The 18,235-nt window shown below is 44.4% G+C and overlaps 1 protein-coding gene across 4 annotated transcripts in view; it reads left to right on the forward strand.

Moving 5' to 3' along the window:
• The window catches only part of VPS8 (VPS8 subunit of CORVET complex), a 74,044-nt gene that overhangs the window by 3,114 nt on the left and 52,695 nt on the right, over nucleotides 1-18,235 (forward strand). For 2 of the 4 annotated variants that reach the window (XM_039696947.1, XM_039696945.1), the window contains exons 3-16: nucleotides 267-370; nucleotides 1,475-1,546; nucleotides 1,985-2,098; nucleotides 2,568-2,643; nucleotides 3,258-3,607; nucleotides 4,267-4,335; nucleotides 5,741-5,871; nucleotides 7,283-7,376; nucleotides 7,933-7,965; nucleotides 9,810-9,864; nucleotides 12,094-12,099; nucleotides 14,943-15,067; nucleotides 16,504-16,590; nucleotides 17,579-17,646. In XM_039696947.1, coding sequence (XP_039552881.1) covers nucleotides 3,500-3,607; nucleotides 4,267-4,335; nucleotides 5,741-5,871; nucleotides 7,283-7,376; nucleotides 7,933-7,965; nucleotides 9,810-9,864; nucleotides 12,094-12,099; nucleotides 14,943-15,067; nucleotides 16,504-16,590; nucleotides 17,579-17,646 — 776 coding nt within the window. In that variant the 5' untranslated portion in view covers nucleotides 267-370; nucleotides 1,475-1,546; nucleotides 1,985-2,098; nucleotides 2,568-2,643; nucleotides 3,258-3,499. Of the gene's footprint in view, nucleotides 1-266; nucleotides 371-1,474; nucleotides 1,547-1,984; nucleotides 2,099-2,567; nucleotides 2,644-3,257; nucleotides 3,608-4,003; nucleotides 4,122-4,266; nucleotides 4,336-5,740; nucleotides 5,872-7,282; nucleotides 7,377-7,932; nucleotides 7,966-9,809; nucleotides 9,865-12,093; nucleotides 12,100-14,942; nucleotides 15,068-16,503; nucleotides 16,591-17,578; nucleotides 17,647-18,235 lie in introns of those variants that run through there. The other 2 variants (XM_039696946.1, XM_039696948.1) reach the window with 2 other exon arrangements.

The raw sequence follows: 18,235 nt of genomic DNA on the forward strand, positions 1-18,235 counted from the left end.
CCTCATATGCTCTACCTCTGTGCAGCAGTGCCCTGGGACATCTGCTATCTCCAAGGTCACAGCCATGTCCATGTTTCTACTTAAGACTCCTCCACATCATTCTTAGCTTGTTATTTTGTAATGTAATTCTGTCCTCTGATGAGCATTTCAAACCTTGCAAGGGTTCCCAGTTCAGAGCTGAATGCAGCCCTTCTAGCACTGGTCTATTGGTCTGTGTCTAAACTGGCCCATCTGTGCCTTGTTCTGACCCATTTTCCTGCTTGCAGTCATTGATGTGTTTCAAGCCTGGTGTGGCCCATGCAAACCAGTAGTGAACCTGTTCCAAAAAATCAAGAATGAAGTTGGCAGTAATCTCCTGCATTTTGCTGTGGTAAGATCTCACTTGGCACTGCTTGAAATACCCAGTCCTCTGAAATCAGCTGAGGTCTAAGGGCTGAAATCACTTCTATTTCCAATATTTAGCCCGTACTATAGCAGTGTAGGAGTTGCAGCTGCTGGGAGTGAACCTGACACATACAGAGGCTTGGGTATATCTGTAAGAATTCATACAATTAAGGATTTTCAGCCTTCAACTACTCTATGCTGTCCAGATTTCTACTTAAGCAAGTTGCATTAGACAGAGCCATTAACACATGGCCTCTCATGTACAGGGAGAAGCTGAAGGAGCTGGATTTGGTCACCCTGGAGAGGAAAAGGGACAGATGTCCAGTGGGGGGAGGATGGAGAAGACAGAAACTGATGTCTGTCAGGGAAACACAGCAGCAGGACATGAGATAGTGGAATAAGCTGCAGCAGGGAAAGGCCAAGTAAATAGAAAAGTATTCAGGTGGGAGTGTAGCACACTGGGACAAGTTCCCAGAGTGCTGTGCAGAGCTGATTATTGGAAAAGCTCAAAACTGACACAGCCTTGAGCAACCTGCTGTATCAGTGAGAGCAGCCCTGCCCTGCCCTGGGGCTGGAGCCCTTCACAAGTCCCTCCCTGCCTCAGCCATGAGGGGACTCTGTGTTCTGGTGCCTTTCCTGGCTGGGGGCAGCTCTGCACTGAGGACAGAGCTGAGGGCAGTGAGGATTCTCATGGCTCAGCCCTCCTGTCTCTGCTGTCACTGCAGCTCCTCCTGGCACTTCTCAGCCTCATGGGCAGGAGATCTGAATTCACTTCTCAGGCTTTTTCTCTGGAGCTCAGCCAGGCATGCTGCTGGGAATAGAGATCCCTGTCCCTCAGGAGTGCTGCTCCAGCTCCTGAGGTGACATCTTCCTGCTCCTCAGGCTCCGGAACTGAGCTGTGAGCTGGCTGTGCCCCTGGTTCTGACCAGTGTCATTGTGTCCCCTAAGTCTGGGACCCAGAGGTGTTCTCCTGTGTGGCGGATGAGTACCAGCCCGCTGAGGGTGTCTGAGTCCAGGCACTTGTGTGTGCATCCCTCTGGAGCAGAAATGCTTTTCTAGAAACTCCTATTTTATTTTACATTCCTTTTAGGCTGAAGTTGATTCCATTGATGCTCTGGAGAAATACAGAGGACAATGTGAGCCTGTCTTTCTCTTTTATACAGTGAGTGAAAATATTTTCCCAGTGGTTGCACAGCAATAAATATAACCTGCTGGTGGGAACAACGTTCCTTTGGGGAGTATGTTTTATTTCTTTAACATGTTATGGGACAATTTTATTTGCTCTGTATCTACTGGTAATCAAATGCTGTGCAGATAAGAATATACAGCCAGTGTGCTGCCCTGTGGAGCCTTCAGGTTCAGCCTGCTGCTTCTGCAGGATCTCACTCCTCTCAGAATCTGCATTGCTTCATGCTGAGATTGATGAGGAGGCACAAAGCAGGTTGTTCCAAGGTTTCCCTCTTGCTGTGAGGCAGAGCAGCTCTGAGGGGAGGAGGGCCTGGTACAGAGAGTGTGGGTGATGTGCTGCTGTGGGGAAGTCCAGAGCCCAGAGAACACAACCTGAGCACTTGCTGACTGATTTGCTTTCCACACCTTCCAGGGAGGAGAATTAGTGGCTGTTGTAAGAGGAGCAGATGCACCATTGCTGCAGAAGACCATCCTGAAACAGCTGGCAGGGGACAGGAAGGGTTTCCATGGAGCAGAGCCTGTGCTGGTAATGGGTCACTGAAGCTTCAAACACCTGTAGATGTGCATGCAAGAGGAGAGCATAGGGCCAGCATAGCTCTAAAGCTGAGCCACTTCCTTGCAAAAATTCTCTTCCCTGCCCAGCCAACCTTCTGAGGCACTACCACAGGCACTGGCTTTGTGTGTGTGGTCTAAAGTAATGACATTCCTGAGGAGAAAAACTCTCTTCCTTATGTGTTACCTGCTGCTCCTAAGGCATCTCTAAAGCCTGCAGCTCTCTGCTGATGTTGCTGGCCTGTTCCTGGGAATGCTTTTCCCCCAGCTCTTGCTGTGCACTGGCTGAGAGCTCAGCAGGTGGCCCTGGCCAGGCAGAGCCTCTGCTGTCCCTGCTGAGCTGACCTGGCCCAGGACAGCAGGAGGGGGCCCTGCCTGGCTCTGGCTCACCTGGAGGGGAGTTGTGGGATGTTCCTGTCCCATCCGTGTGCTCTTGCTGCTAGGTGCCAGACAGAGCCTTCTCCAGAGAGCAGGGAAGCACAGCTCCCCTGCAGGAGGAACAACGGGGAGGACTAACAGGTAAGGCAAGGCACAGGTCTAGGATGTTCTCTGTGCCTTGAGTTGGAACCATAAAAGCTGGAACCCCCAGCAGGGATCCAGCTGCTGCTGGGACACCAGAGGGGCCATTTTTCCACCTGGGCACACGGGGAGAGTCACTTTGAAACACAAACTAGAGGCCAGCATAGTTTGGGTGCCTGGCATTGTGAAACTGGACGTATTTATCTTTCCAATGTGTTTTATCTTACATTTGTGCCCTTCTCCTTTCCTTCTGGCTGGCAAGGGCTCTTGGAGACCCCACATGGCTTTCTGTTTCCAAGTGGTTTTTAAAAGAAAACACAAATGCTTGGGCTCCAAATCTGCCTACACCATCTCCTGCCTTGTCTAAAATTGGCCATGAATTCCCAAAGGTTTTGAATCTTCTCCAAAAAGGGACGTTTTTTCTTGGCTTTGCTGGGCCAATGCTGCATCCTGGCCCTGTGCACGCCAAGTCTTAGGCTCCAGAATGGGGAATCGAAGCAAATCCCTCCTGGCTTCAGCTGAAGCCCCGTGGGATGAAGCGGCGTGAGGGATGTTGGTCTCTGCCTCTCCTTTCTGCGCCTATTGTTAATTTCGTTCATTTTCTTCCCTCGGAGGCTGACGCACGCATCGGGTCCGGGATGACAACCGCAGTTGTGGAGCAGATGCGAGATTTTTCAATAAAGACAAGATTTTCCTGCGGCGGCAGCAGCACGGTTCCGTGTCCTTGGTGTCCCCGCTCCCCGCCGGCGGTGCGCGGCCCCTTTAAGGCTGGCGCGGGGGCGGCCCCGCCGCGCTGCGGCTGCGTGGGGAGGAGGCTCGGGTCGCGGGTTCGAGTCCCGGCGGAGCCGGCCCGGCCATGGCCGCGGCCCTGGAGCCAGCGGAGGCCGAGCCGTGCCCGGAGCCGCCCGCGCACCGGCTGAGCGTGGCGGAGCTCGACCGTGAGCTGGACTCTCGCAGCGAGCTGGTGCGTCCCGAACCGCTGCGGAGGCGGCACGGCCGGGCCGCGGGGCTGTGCCTGCCTGGGCGCTTCCCGCAGGGCCGGGGGTCCGCCGAGGGAGGGTCGGAGGGGCCCTGGGACACCACGAGGGACGGTCGGAGCCCGCACACAGCCGCCCCTGAGGGAAGGAGGGAGGGTCGGCGGCTCCTCCGCGCTCCCGTGAGGGAGGGAGGGTCGGGCCCCTCAGGCACACGGAGGGAGGGTCGGCGGGGGCGTCGTTCCTGCATGGTGACACGGGGCACTGCCACTGTCATTTACAGAAATTTCGCGTTTTTCACCGTACATAGGGAAAAAACCCAACAACCCCCAAAGTTCTGTATGGCGGGTGCCTTACGTAGCCGGTACAGAGTCATTTAATTTCACTGTTGCTGCAAGAGTGCAATAGCGTGTTTATTGTCAACATCAGAAGTATTCTATGACTGTTTCTGGAAATAAGTCTCACACAGCCTCCAAGAAGGAAATATTGTCCTCACTCAGCCAGGTGAAACTGTGTGTGAGCGTGCCCTGGGAGCTCTCTGCCTTTCCGGCAGAGGCGTGTGTGCATAGCTGCTTTTTATGTGGCTTTAATTACGGTGTGGAAGGCGGAGTAGGCAACCTAAACTCAGGCTGTGGTTTCTGCTGTACAGATTGACGACAAAGAATTTGACATTCCTCAAGTTGATACCCCTCCAACGCTGGAGAGCATCCTAAATGAGGTGAGTGAACCCTCTGACACAGGAGTCAGGTGGGGCAGCACATGCGTGTTTTCCTGTATTCTTACTGTGTTTTTGCTGGAAAATAAAACAGTAGAGCTCCGTGGTTCTCTGATGATAGCTAGCAGGTGCATACTCAGTGGAGTAATTGCTCTATAGTGTGTGATATGGAATTTTCGTAGGGTTTAAAAAAAAATTTAAATATCCACAGCTACAGCCTAAAAGGTTTTCATCAAGTCCAAGCACATTCATCTGTAGATCTGGAGAGTCACCTGAAGTCTAGGCAGCCTATTAAAGGTCAGGGTCACCAAACAGCTGTTTTTAGTTAAAAGTAATTACAGAGTATTCAGAGTAGTTCTGAAATGGTGGGAGGAGATAAGAGCTAGATTCTTCACAGCTTCATTTGTGTTGTTCCTTTCACATATAAGGTGTCCCAAACAGAGACAGGCTAGAAACAAGAGGAGTAGTAGAGGTAGCTATGTCTTGTTTCTGCTGGTGCCTTAAGTAGTAGAAGTTTAATAAATTTGGGTCATCTGAAACTGTAAGGATAGGCAGTGACATCCATGTCAGAGGAGTAGATTCCAAGCCTTAAAACTTGAGAGGTAATAATGAAGAAAATATAGTTCAGTGCAGACCAAGTCTTATTGTAAGTATCTCAGTAAATGTAGGATGGGAATGACTGGCAAAACATTTTCTGAAAAGGATTTTAGCAGAGAAGAATGTGTCTGAGCCAAAAAGACAAACAGCTGCAGTTCAGAAAGAGCTGCTTAATGAGCCCAGGGCTGCCGGGTGTAAGTGAAATGAGGGGCAGCTGCTCTGCTCCCTGCTTGTTTGGCATCAGTTGCGGAGTTGTGTTTGCTCCCTCTGGCTTTGTGCTGAGAGACCAACAGGAGATGCACTGGTGTTAGAACACATCAGGGAGAATGGCCTTTTGAAAAACTATAATAAAAAATTCCAGGCTAAGACTGAAAGGAGAGAGAGATTGCAAACAGAAGAGCTGAGAAACCAGCAAAATCAACTCTCGTGGCAGCTGGAGGGACTTCTGGGCTCTTTGTGCCACTTGGTGAAGTGCTGGAGTAGATGATGATAATTCTAGTCCTTGTCTTGGCAATTTGGAGACTTGGAAACAGCTCTGTTAAAGGTCAGTTAAAGTTTTAATGGAGTATGTAATATTTGGGGAAGAAAGTTTAGCTGACCTGATCTCCAGCCCACTTCTGTGAATTCTGGAAACCTTCCACAGAATGAGCCCAGTAAAGTAATAAATAGTTCTGGCTTTTAAATCTGAGGCTTTCTTTTTCTTTTCTCCTTCTCCATTTCCCTGCTGAACTGATGCTGCTTTGCTAGTGTTTCAGTGATGCTGTTGTGCATTTTGAGCATTTAGCAAGCTGTGGTGATTCTCGCCCTCCAGACTGATGATGAAGAAGAGTCTTTCATTTTGGAGGATCCCTTTCTCTTGAACATTGATAACACAGATACACACTCCTATGACACCTCTTCTGTGGCCAGCTCTGACAGTGGGGACAGGACACACCTGAAAAGGTACTGCAGCCTCATGCCCTGGGAGAGCAAACCATTTGTGAAGGGGTTCTGCTTACATCTGTTAGAAACAAATTCTTCATTATTCACAAAATACTGCTATTCCTCCAGGATCACGTAGGCAAAGATGGGATTTGTAGTTGCACTGGGGGCTGGCTTGTTTGAGCAATAATGGCATTTTATGGGAGATAGATCAGTTAAATTTCTTTGAATTTTAATGAAATCTTTGAAGCACTGAGTCATGGTGACTCTAAAGAAAATGTTTCAAATGGGTATCTGACCTAGTCTGAAAGCAGCTGGTGGTTATTTTAAAAGGCAGCTGCTGTCACTTCTGTGAGCGGACTGCTAATATTGACATCTAATATATGATAATTAACTCTAATACTGCTGATTTGTGTCATTAATTACTCAAATGAAGGCCTGAGCCACTCCCATGGCTGCCTTGTGTGCCATGAGCAGTTGCACAGGATATAAACACTCTGTTGTCTGATGGTTTATGTTGGTACAGGGTGGTGTACAGACTCTGTGTCCCTTCTTTTTTCAAACAAGTTTGTTTGTACTGAGAGAAATGTTACCTGGAGTTGCTTAAACTTCTTCCAGTGCAGAGTATGCAGAAAAACCTAGAGGTGTTCTGTCACCTTTGGGTAAGGCTGGTTGCCATGGTTATGGGTTCTTAGCCATAATGCCAGCTACTAAAAACATGTTTGATGAACCTCCGTGGGAGCTGCTTGGTAGTGCACCTCTGGAGAGAGAAGAACACAATGTTTCCCTGGTAGTTTTGGGAATTTGGCTCTCTGGTGGTGTGAGCTTGGCAACAGAATTGCAGCTGGGGAATTTCCCTGTCCTGCCTGCTAGAGTTTACCAGTGCTGTTCTGAAATAACTGATCCTGCACTAGTTAGTTTTTAAAGACATTTTCTCTATAAACAGAAGCACTTAGGCTTTCATTTCAGGTGAGCTGTGTATTAATTGAAGGTTGTTCTTTACCATACACCCAGTTTTCCTATGGGTTTGTATTCTGCTAATGAGCCTTTTCCAATTGTGCATTTTTCCATAGATACTCACCTTTATGAGCTTAAACTTCCTCACTGAAGGAGCTGAAGTGTTGCTTTCAGGATGTATTAGTGAATTCTAAGGCTTGCAGATGTGTGCTTGAAACTGGCCATTTGTTTGGGGAAGTTTTTTTTACTCCAGGAGATGAGTTAAAACCAAACTGTGTACAGGCACAGCAGGGCAAAGCAGGCTTTGCTGATTATCTTGTGTCTTACCTCATTCTGTGGCCCCAAGGAGAAGAATGGAAATTGCATGAGTTACAGGTGTATGCAGAATTTACCTGCTGGCTTGACTGTGGGTTAGGCAAAGTTCCAAGCTTTTATTCTGATCTAATGCTTTTTGGTTTGTTTCTTAATTCCTTAGGAAGAAAAAACTCCCAGATTCTCTCTCACTCCATGGATCAGTGATACGACTCTCACTCCTGAAAGGAATTTCTGCCCAAATAGTGTCTGCAGCAGTAAGTGTCTTGTTCTGGGCACCTCCACTGAGAAAAATGTGAAACTCTTTTGGTATGTGTGGAGGTGTGTGTGAGATCTCCTGTCTGGCCCTACTATTAGTTCTGTGTAACACCATGTTAGGGGCATCAATTACTCACCTGTAGGCTCTAGGCAGCAGTGAATCAGGGTTTAGCTGACTTGCTGCAGCAGTGATGTGGTGGGTCACTTTTAGCACAGATTTGTGTTGCTAGATGTCATGAAACTTGGTGGGAAATGTTCATATAACATGAAAGTGTGCTTGAAAGTGCTGGAACTGGGTGTGCTAAATGCCTGCAGCAGGCACGTGGCTCTTTGAGAAGAGCACAGTAACTTTGACCTGGAATTACAGGATATTCTGCCTCCTCTCTGTTTCTGGGTGTTTCTGGCCAGTGGTTCCTTCAGTTCTGGCTGCCCTGGTGGGGCTACTAAAATGCAGCTGGTGTTGATTTTTATTTGTGTGTGGTAATTGTTCTAATTATCAGACATGTATGATCTGGGAGTTGTGTTTCTCACTCATGGGTTCTCCTGTTTCCCCAGGACAAAGTGGATGCTGGCTTGCCCACTGCAATTGTAAGTACTCTCACAGTTTTCAAGGATTGTATATTTTGTTTTCATGCCAGTTTGTTAAACCAGTATTTAAGACATAAATAAACAAGTAAATGTGTCTTCCTTGACTTTTCAAGTGTGAGGAGTGGGAGCAGCAGCCTGAAAGCTCCCTGGGGGCAGAGTCCAGCCTTCCTTCACTGCCCAGCTGCCCCTCTGCTGAGCGAGCCCCACACCCTCCCTATTTTATGCCATCACCAGGGCTTCTTAGCTCAGCACCTGACCTGTCTCCATCTGTTGCCCACAGTGAATTTCCCTAATTGTTTTTTCTTTGCCAAGTATTGCTTTGATTCCTAACCATTTTTTATAAAAACTTAAACTGGAGTGCTCCAAGTGATGGGTTCAAAATCTTTGTGTCTCTCTGTCTGAAGTATTAACTAAAGGGCTGTCTAAAGGATACTCCTGCTTAGCAATTTGCATCAAAATTGTTGAGGTCATTCAAAATCTCTGTCTGTTTGAAGTATTAAGTGAAAAGCTGTCTAAAGGATACTCCTGCTTAGCAATTTGCATCAAAATTGTTGAGTTCAAGCTCGCCAATCATGTCTGTCAGAAGTGAAACTGCTTGTAGTAAAATGAGAAAAGAAACATTTTAATGAGATTAAATACAGTAAATGTTTGTTTTGCCCTTGTGAAGTGAGTTTTAATGCTTTAAAAAGTAACTAGTCAAGCATGCTAATCATATCTAAGTATGTCAGAAGTGAAACTGCCTGTAATAAAATGAGAAGAGAAGCATTTTAATGAGATTAAATACAGTCAGTGTTTGTTTTGCCCTTGTGAAGTGAGTTTTAATGCTTTAAAAAAGAACTAAAGGTGTGCTCAGTCCCTTCAATTACAGTAACAGCAGCCCATAAGAAAATGTATTTTTGTTTAAAAAAGAAGAGGAAAAAGTTGTCACTTCTAAGGCAAAAGGCTGCGCAGTGAAGTTGGAGTAACTAAAGGTGTGCTGAGTCCCTTCAATTATAGTAACAGCAGCCCATAAGAAAATATATTTTTGTTTAAAAAAAGAAAAGGAAAAAGTTGTCACTTCTAAGGCAAAAGGCTGCGCAGTGAAGTTGGAAACATGCTGTGGCTGATATGTACATAAAATAAAAACCTGTTCTTACACATCCAGACATTACGGCATTTGAATTTTTTTAAATCTGACTTAAACTTGTTAAGAAATAAAAAAGTAGAACAAGATGAATACATCTACAGCATAATGTGATTTCTATTAAGTTTTAATCTGACTTAGACTTGTTAAGAAATTAAAAGTAGAACAAGATGAATACATCTACAGCATTATGTGATTTCTATTAAGTTTTATTTCATTGGGTGCAGGTTGGTAAGTGCAGTAGGATCTTGGAGGATATGTTTAATAGGACTTGTTTAATTCCCCATGGAAAGAAGTTGGAGTCTCTGGCTTGCTGTGGACTGGCTTCAGGGGACCAGCACTGGTCAGGGTTTTAGAAGAGTTCATATGTAGAAGTGGCAGCTAATTTAGGATAAAATCCCAAGTATTTATACTCATGCAACTACACCAAAAGAATGAGACTGACTTCAGAGAGATGCAATTTTGCTGTGGGTACCACTCTGAGCATTTGAATTTCAAACAGTAGAGTAAAAAGCAGCCCTCTGATCTTCAGATAATCTGTGTGATGGTTGTTCAGGTGTAGTACCTGTCTGTCTTCATCTAGGAATTGTGTTTGTCACTTATAAATTGAAAAAAGTTATAACCTTTGAAATCTTCCCCTTTTGGCAAACTTTGCTTAATAAGAGGTGGATTTGTGAAAGATGTTTCTTCTGCTTTCAATCTTCCTGTATGACTCTTTCAGGCAGCATCAAATCTGATAGCAGTGGGGACTTCCCATGGGTTAGCACTGATATTTGGTAAGTTAAAAATAAAGTTTGGAGTTATTTTGCATTTTAATGATCTTAAAAAAAAAAGCAAACACAAGCCAAAAACTGCCAGCCTGATTTATAACTGCAGTCTGAGTTTCTTCGAGGATGTTGTTTGTGCTATATGTGTTTTTCTTTCAGTAAAGAAATGAAGCAGAAGTAGTGTTTGTCATCCTTATTCATGTTTTGTTGGGGTTTGGCACTTTGATATTGAGAAATTTAGCCATGTGGGAGTTGTTTAAAGAGCCTTTTCTGTGTTTGAATAGAAGATACTCTGTGTTGATGTGGAAGAGACCACAACCTGTGTGCAACCATCATCAGTAATAACCTTCTGCCCTATGTCTGAATAGGTGTCAGCTTTGTGGAAGTTGTGTTCCCTGGGAACTGGGGCTTCTGACCCGTGGCTGCCTGCAGACCTGTGCCCTGGGTGTCTCCTTCCCTGCCCTTCCCCTGCTCCAGGCAGGCACATCTGGTCCTGTCATTCTGTTCTTCCTTTTATCACCAAACTTTCTTATAAGGTTTTCTGAACTCGTGCCTCTGTTTGCCCAGCTTACCAGCTGGGCCAGAACAGCTCTAGAACTGTTCCCAGTCACATTTGGGGTTTTTGCTCTTTGTGCAGCACCCAGTTCTTACCCAGTTTAGAAATTTCAGTGTGTTTATTGATGCTGGTTGAAATTCTTAGAGACCAAAAGTTAAGGGGACAGGGTACTCCAGGGAGATGGGAAAGACTGTGGCAGTGCAGGACTCACCTTCCTGGGTATTTAAGCATTAAACTATTTAATGCCATTTGCTTAATCCAATATTGAAACAGTTCTTCTCTCTAGAGGGAAGGTGGATTGAAGAGAGCCTCAGATCCTTCCCAAAGGTCCATGATGCTGGGTAAGGGGCAGTGGACCTGCACTGAGGGGAGCTCTGATAAAGATTTTCATCCCGAGTGTGTTGAAGCATGAGGAAGAGTTGAGTCAGGTTGTGCAGTCTCTTTGCTTGGGGATATTCAAAATTCAGCAAGGCCCTGAGCTGGCTGGTGTCTTTGACCTTGCTTGGAGCAGCAGGACTGGGCCAGAGACCTCCATGCACAGCTCCCTTACAACTGAAGTTACTCCATGACCCTGTGCTATAATTTAAAAGTGATGAGGAATGGAAGGACAGTGTCCAGTTTTGTTTCAGGATGCTTCCTGGACACTTATTCACTGCTGACTTCCTTCAGTTCTGTAACTACAACTTGGGCATTGATCCCAATGCTTTCAGATCTGTCTAAAGAGAGAGAAAACCTGGCAGGATAGGGCTCTAGAAGGCTTTGTTGTGTGCCAAAATAGGATTGGAGATCAGGCTTGGGTTTATTCTGAAATTTAAACCAAGACTAAATTTCTGCAGACCAGTCAATAACTCGACTTTTTTTTTTTTAACTAGATTTGTAAATTAGGGTCTGACTTAGTCCCTGAAGGTTTGTGTGTGGAGGGTTTATACTGTACATACTGTACAATGGGAACATGACCTCTTTTTCGCATGCAAAATTGTAGATCCATTTTCTGGTTGAACAATTTTTTCTGAATTGTCACTAACACATTTTTAAACTTTACTTTTTCTTTCATACATTTGATTTCAGCTAATTTGTCTCTTCTCCTAAGTCCACCTGTACTCATGACTTGTCTGCTCTGTCCCTATTATAGAAGATTTGGGAAATTTTCAATCTGCTTTTTTGAATGCTTCTGTTGACTCCTGAAACATTATCACAGAGCAGTTCTCAGGCTGCACGTGTAATATTGAAAAGCAAAGTTTCCTTCTGGATTAGTGTTGGATTAGATGCCAAGTCTGACATCCTGGAAGTGTTGCAGAAGAGATGGTAGGAAGGGATGTCTGGAGGTCTGGAGATGCTCTTCTTTGGTACCAGGGTGAAAATAGTTTTACCAGTTATGTTACAGTGGACTTCCAGTTTTATTTCCTCTCAGATTTCTAATTTTTGGTCTTCAATGCAATGAAGTTCAAATTTATAAACCCACTTTTTAAACTGCCTGGTTTTGGAACACTAACCTTCACAGCATCATTTCTTGAGTTAATCAGAAGGGGGAACATTACCCAAAGGAAACACTCAGCAAAATCTGAAGTTTCTCTGTCTTTGGAGATTGTCACATATGTGCTGTTCATTGCTTCACTCCTTCCTTTTACATTGATTTCTGGCTTTTTCTCTCCTCTTTTGGCCCTTTCTGTGTGGACTGAAAGGCAAAGGTACAGTACCACTGCTGTGTGCATGTCCCTGCATGACCAGGCCCTGTGCTGCCCAGGTTGCATGTTGTCTGTGCCAGGTTTCAGCAGTGCAGGAGCCACTGAGTGGATGGTGCTGCTTAGTGGGAATTGCTTAGTGGGTGCATGTGCACTGCACACTCCCAGGTTCTCCAGGCAAGGACAGTAGAGGAGCAGGTAAATTTGATTTTTGTCATGTCCTAGGGCAGCAGGTCCATAGCCGTTTGTAAAGGTGTTGTTTTGGGGCAGGACAAGGCTCTTCCGTGAGATCACCACCCACCCAGAACATTTCCTGGCACTGTGCCTAATAAAGTTAGCAGTGTGTTAGTAATTCTGCAGAAAACCAAGTAGGCCTTTCAAACTCAGGAAAGTCAGAGCATAAGGAGAAGATCTTGATGAAAACCTGGTGGTCCGAGCAGTATCAACTTGTGCAGTGCTATGCTCATTTCTTTGGTTTGGAACATGACTTCTTTCACATCCACAAACTTGTCTTTTTTCTGAATGTGCAGAATTGTATTTAAACTTCATCTCATTTTGACTTCAGACTCCGAGAGCAACACAGTTACTGCTGGAAAATTTTCAGATGAAGAATTGCCTTACATAAATTGAAAAATTAAAAACATTTTTTGACAATTGATAGCCACCTTTGTTTCAAACATTTGGCAAAAGCTTTTTATGTTTAATCCTTAATGTGCCTTACTTGCAAGCTGATAATACAAGTCTGGAAAATGGTTAGATCAGGTTTTATAACCTTTTTCTTTTGTCTATTTTTATTATTTTGCCAGCTTATTAGTAGAAGCTCATTGATTTTCTGATCTTGATTTACCCTGGAAGCAATTTCATCCATATTATAGTTGAATTTTAAAAAAAAATTATTGTCTAATAGTTCTTATTGTATGTCATCCTTTGACTGTCTGGAAACAAGAACAAGTACTGGATTGGTCATAGAAATCACTTGATTTTGGGATACAATAGAGGTCTTGTTTGTTTTGAATTGACATTGCAGGTGGGGGAAAAAGAAAATGGCTGTTGAAAATTCCTGTGGGGACACATATAAAGATGTAAAACCTTTTCAGAGAAAGCTGCGGAGGATTCTCCTTTTTCATGCCTGAGAGGAAATGGGTTATTGATTGAGTCACTGACAGGCTTAAGCTGAAGTACTGAAGTAGAAGGTACTTCCAGGAATGAAGAAGTCATTAGTCTTTAATACAAGGAGCTGCAGTATTCCACTACTTTCAAACACATTTTTATGGTTAGCTGGTGGTATTTTTGTAAATGAACTGCATTTCCAGGCCTCTGGAACAGGCATTATTTCTTTGGATCTTGACACCATTTGGAGACTATCTCTCTGTGAAACTTGTTTTCCAACTGTAGCTGTTTTCTCTGGACTTCCATGGAAATCTTTCATGATTCATCTTCCTTTTTCCTCGACCTGTTCTGATCTGTGCCGTGAGCACCCCTGTCACAATGATGTCAAGGTGTGTCCTAGCAGCGTGGCCAAAAATGTTTTCTCCTCACTCTGAGCAGTGCTTTAGAGTAATCCAGAAGTTCAGCTGTTGTTCTTGCTGGTGTTTATTTCTGAACTTCAATCCTGCCTCTTCATACAGGTGGGATTTGAAAGGTGACTCCCACTCTCAGCTGTCTGAACAGACTGATAAATGCATTATTTTGGGCAAGTAACGTAGGATACATCTGTGCTCTGTTTCCAAGCCAGCGCCTTCCCAGCAGTGGTGGAACTTGGAGAACCATGTCCCATGCCATGGGCACATCTTCCAGGGCATTTCTGGTGCTGAGCTCTGCTTCCTGGATCCAATCTTTCCCTTCCTTGCTTGAGATGAATCCTGCACACAGTGTTATTGTGGTGCTTCTGATGCATTTCATATCCCTGTAGGCTACATTCCAATAGTTCTCATAAAGCATCTTTTCTCACTCCCTCACTCAAAAGCAGAGACAGGTGGAAAAAGCAGCTCCAGAACATCTTTCTTAGCTTTTGAGAGCAGTGCACCAAAGACAGGCAGAGGTTCTCATCCAAACTCAAGAAGAGCAGCATCTTGTAAAGTGCTTGTGAATCTCTCGTGGTAGGAGCTTCCAAGAACTTGGCACAGACAGAGGTGCCCATGGTTTGTGGTGTGCAGGAGTGGACACTGCAGCAGTGCAGTCCCTGTGGAGGCTCTTCAACAGTGGCACCTCCTTTGCAGCAGCCTGTGGCTCAGGGAGGGAGTTCCTTTATAGAGTAAAAGCTGTGTGCAGCAGAACTCATTGGATGTTTTAACTGTGCAGCTTGGAGACAAAAGTGCCTTTTCTTTCCAGCCTTTGGCCTTTAGCAACAAAACCAAGGAGGAAAATTACATAATAGGAATAAAATTATGACATAAAATTGCACTTACCAAAAGCCTCTGTTGGGGTTTTGTAGTTGATCTTCAAAGGCAGAAATAGAAGGCTCAGAAGGTAGAATTAATTTTGTCATCTTGGTTGCTACAACTTAAGCACTCTTGTAGAATAGTAAAAGGAAACCTAGATACTGATTTTATTTTTCTGATTTTATTTTTCTAGTTTCTTTTTCAGTATGTAATACCTCTTCATTTTTGTATTTCCTGTCCCTGGTTTGTACTTCTAAAAATAATTTTTGTATTTCCCTGCAAGACAGTGTCCCACTCTTTTTTTTTTCTAACATGAGCTCTTATCTTGTAAACCCCTTATTAAAAGAACTTAACTGTAAGTCTGTGAATTGTTAATGTACCCCAGGTGAATTGTATATGTAAATAATTCCATTATGTTAATTTTAATCATTGTTCTTCCTTTATTTTTTACCAATTGTTGTGCTCCAGATCAGAACCAGGCTCTCCGGCTGTGTCTGGGCAGCACCGCGGTTGGGGCCCAGTACGGGGCCATCTCTGCTCTCAGCATCAACAATGACTGCTCCAGGCTGCTCTGTGGCTTTGCAAAAGGACAGGTAATTCCCAAAGGATGAGCTGCTCCAGTGCTCTGTCCTGAGAGGTACCTGGAGGTGCCAACAGCTCCAGGCCAAACCCCCTCAGTCTGTAGCTGTGTGTTGGCTGGTTCAGTGCTCAGAAGCAGCACATACAGTGTGATGTGCCCACAGCTTTTTGGGGCAGCCAATTCCTGCTGAATCAGGTTTCTGTGGAGGAAGTGAGTAATGCAGGCTATAGCAAAGGGTTCAATTAATTGTGACATAATTCCTATTAAACTGAAATGTGCAGTGGCTCACTGGGACAAGCACTTTAGTCTTTGTAGGTCGCTCTCTGAGGTCTGTGCATGGTAATTAAAGCAGTTTTTTACTGTTGTGATGACTTTAAATTCTTGAAACTCATATGTAACACCAAAATGAATTTTTGCTAATACCGTGCTTGTATGACATAAGTAGCATAGCTTTTGAAGGGAAAAGGGGTTGAGTCTGTTGTAGTTTTATGCCCTTCTCAGAAGCAAAGGAGAGAAAGCAATTCCTGAACGAAAGTAACAAGACTAAACCAAAATAGGTAGTCAACCTTGGTAACATTTAGAGGAGTACAAAGAAGGCTACTTTTTCTTTTTGCATTAATTTCCCTTTGCTTTCTCCTTCACAGTAGATAAAACACACCCCTGTGCCTATGGTAGGACTAAATGACAGCTTGCTGCAGGGCATGTGGAAATACTTAATCCATGCAGGACAGCAGCCAGTTTTAAATGATGCTCAGATAAAACATTTTGGAACAACAGCTCTGAAACATATGGTCTAGAAGCATTGATAGATGATTTATAGGATCACATAAAGTATTGTTTCCCTTAGAAAAGTTTTATTCAGATTGTAATCTTAGCTCTTCTAGGAAGTTATGCAGTATGTAGTTTGGGACTTCCTGCTTAGCTGAGAAATTGCTTGACTTTAATATTAAGTACAAGCCAAGGTTATTCTCCTACCTGCCTTGTCATGCCGAGCAAGCTCAGGAGGAAAGGAGGAGCAAGGTTCATGGTAGCCATGGAGATGCTTGAGTTTTGCTCAGGGGTGTTAGCAGGGATTTTTCACCTGTTCACTGGTTCTGAGAGAGAAATTCATTTGACTTGTTGGGTGGTAACAAAGTTATCTTACACTCTTTCATGTTCTTATCAGGCAGACAGCTGTGAGCTGAGGGAAATCGGGCAGTTGGGAAGAGCTGGCCAAAAGGACATGATTCAGAGTTGAGATAACACATGGTGTCAGCTCTAAAGCAGACAAGTGAACTGCTTGGAGAGACAGGGCAGGAACAGATTTCAGGTCACTTTTCTTTGATGTGAAACCCCTACTAACCCAGGGTGATAACGTCAGTATAGGAATTTGTTGCTGTAGTGTAATGCATGAGGTGATGGAGAGAACCCCTTGGCAGTGAATGTGTACTGAGCACAATCTGCTTGCAGATCACCATGTGGGACCTGGCCAGTGGGAAGCTGCTGCGGTCAATAACAGATGCCCACCCTCCAGGAACAGCCATTTTGCACATCAAGGTAATGAATCCTAAATGTACTACTTTTATCCCAGTTTTGTTCAGTCAGATGTGGTGACTTTCCTCGTGCAGTACTTTTAGACTTTAGATGAGAGTAGCTGCCTATGGCAGTGGTATCCAGAGATGAGAAAAATGAGCAGAAATTCTGTTTTAAAATGAGACTGAGTATACTGACGTAATAGTTTTGGCTGTGAGTTGTACTGTAACAAACAACAGTTGCTGTCTGTTGTAACTCCTCTCTCCAGTGCCAAAATGTATGAAGAATTAGTTGTTAGAACACATTTCTCTAAAACTTGCACTGTTTTGACCTGAATACATGACTTGCCAACTTTCAACTTAAAAGAATCTGAACTGTAGAAAGTAGCTTCTGTAAGCAGTTTTTCAAATAGCTTGTTGAGAATGCTTTGGGTTGAAGGAGAAATTGTCTATGGCTTCTTGTTCAGCATAGTGTTATTGTCATACACAGAAAATCATATCTGAGTTTGTGCCTGGCTTTGTTATTCACAGCCTCAGATGTCTGTGGGCTTACAGATTCTGTATATAAACACCTCCAGAAGTGTCCCAGCAGAGACCGTGATCCTTTGTCTGAATTACTTGGTGTCTTTAGAAGTTCCGGATGTTTCTGATTTGGGTCTGTCTGTAACTACAGCCCATCCACCAGCTCTGGCCCCAACCCATGGGCTTGAGGCTGAGAGCCCTTCTAGAGACAGCTCAGGTTTTGGTGTGCTGCAGTTCTGAGCTGCAGTATAAAGTAGTGGGGCTTTGGTACCAAAATCTGGCAACAGGGCTTGCTGGGGAAATGAAGGTGGAACACAAACCTTGCTTTTCTTGCACATCATAAAAACCCAGTAATTGTCTGAACTTGGTATGTTTGAGGTACTGTACACTGCTTGTACTGTATGTGTTGTTAGTACTGCATAGCATGTATTTTTGTATCCATTTGTTGTAGTTTATTTCTTAGGGCCATTTTCATCTCGTTTTCTGCTCAGTTTACAGATGATCCGACACTCGCAATCTGCAATGACAGCGGAGGCTCCGTGTTTGAACTGTCATTTAAGTAAGACAATAACTCTCCCCAGAGAAAGTACAAGAAACCATTTCTGGGTCATTTTTTCTAAAACCTAGGGAGAAAAAAAACCCGCTTGAAACCAATAAAGTTACTGCCTGACTGTTGAGGGTGTAATTTAGGGCTGCAGTGTAATTTCTCAGCTGAAGGAAGATGCTGTGTGGCAGTGCAATAGCTAAAGAGCAGCCTTAGTTGTTACCGTGTCACTGTATTGTCCAGAATGTGACACTCCTTGTGGGCTCTTGGTAGCTGTCATAAAAGTGCTGCCTCTCATTGTATCTTGGCTCATTAGTGAGACCTGTCCTGCAGTAGCTACTCGTTTTACTCTTGGCCTCTTCAAGAGGAGGAAGGACTAGGAGGAAGGATTGACAGTCAATCCAATAAAGTTCAGGAATTTCCCAATCCTTATTCTCAGATAAGATCTTAAGGAATTCTTGTCTGTATCTGAGCAGCTGTATGGGATTGCCTCCAGTTTCATGTCAGAAGTGATCTCTGGAGCTGTGCAAGGGACTTTTTAGAAGGAGTGTTTATGAGGGATCACTCCTGAGATTGTTGGGCTGCCACCAAGCTGATCTCTGCT

The sequence above is a fragment of the Passer montanus genome, unplaced genomic scaffold, assembly GCF_014805655.1.
Source record: "Passer montanus isolate IOZ18808 unplaced genomic scaffold, ASM1480565v1 scaffold115, whole genome shotgun sequence".
In the NCBI taxonomy this organism is placed as follows: Eukaryota; Metazoa; Chordata; class Aves; order Passeriformes; family Passeridae; genus Passer; species Passer montanus.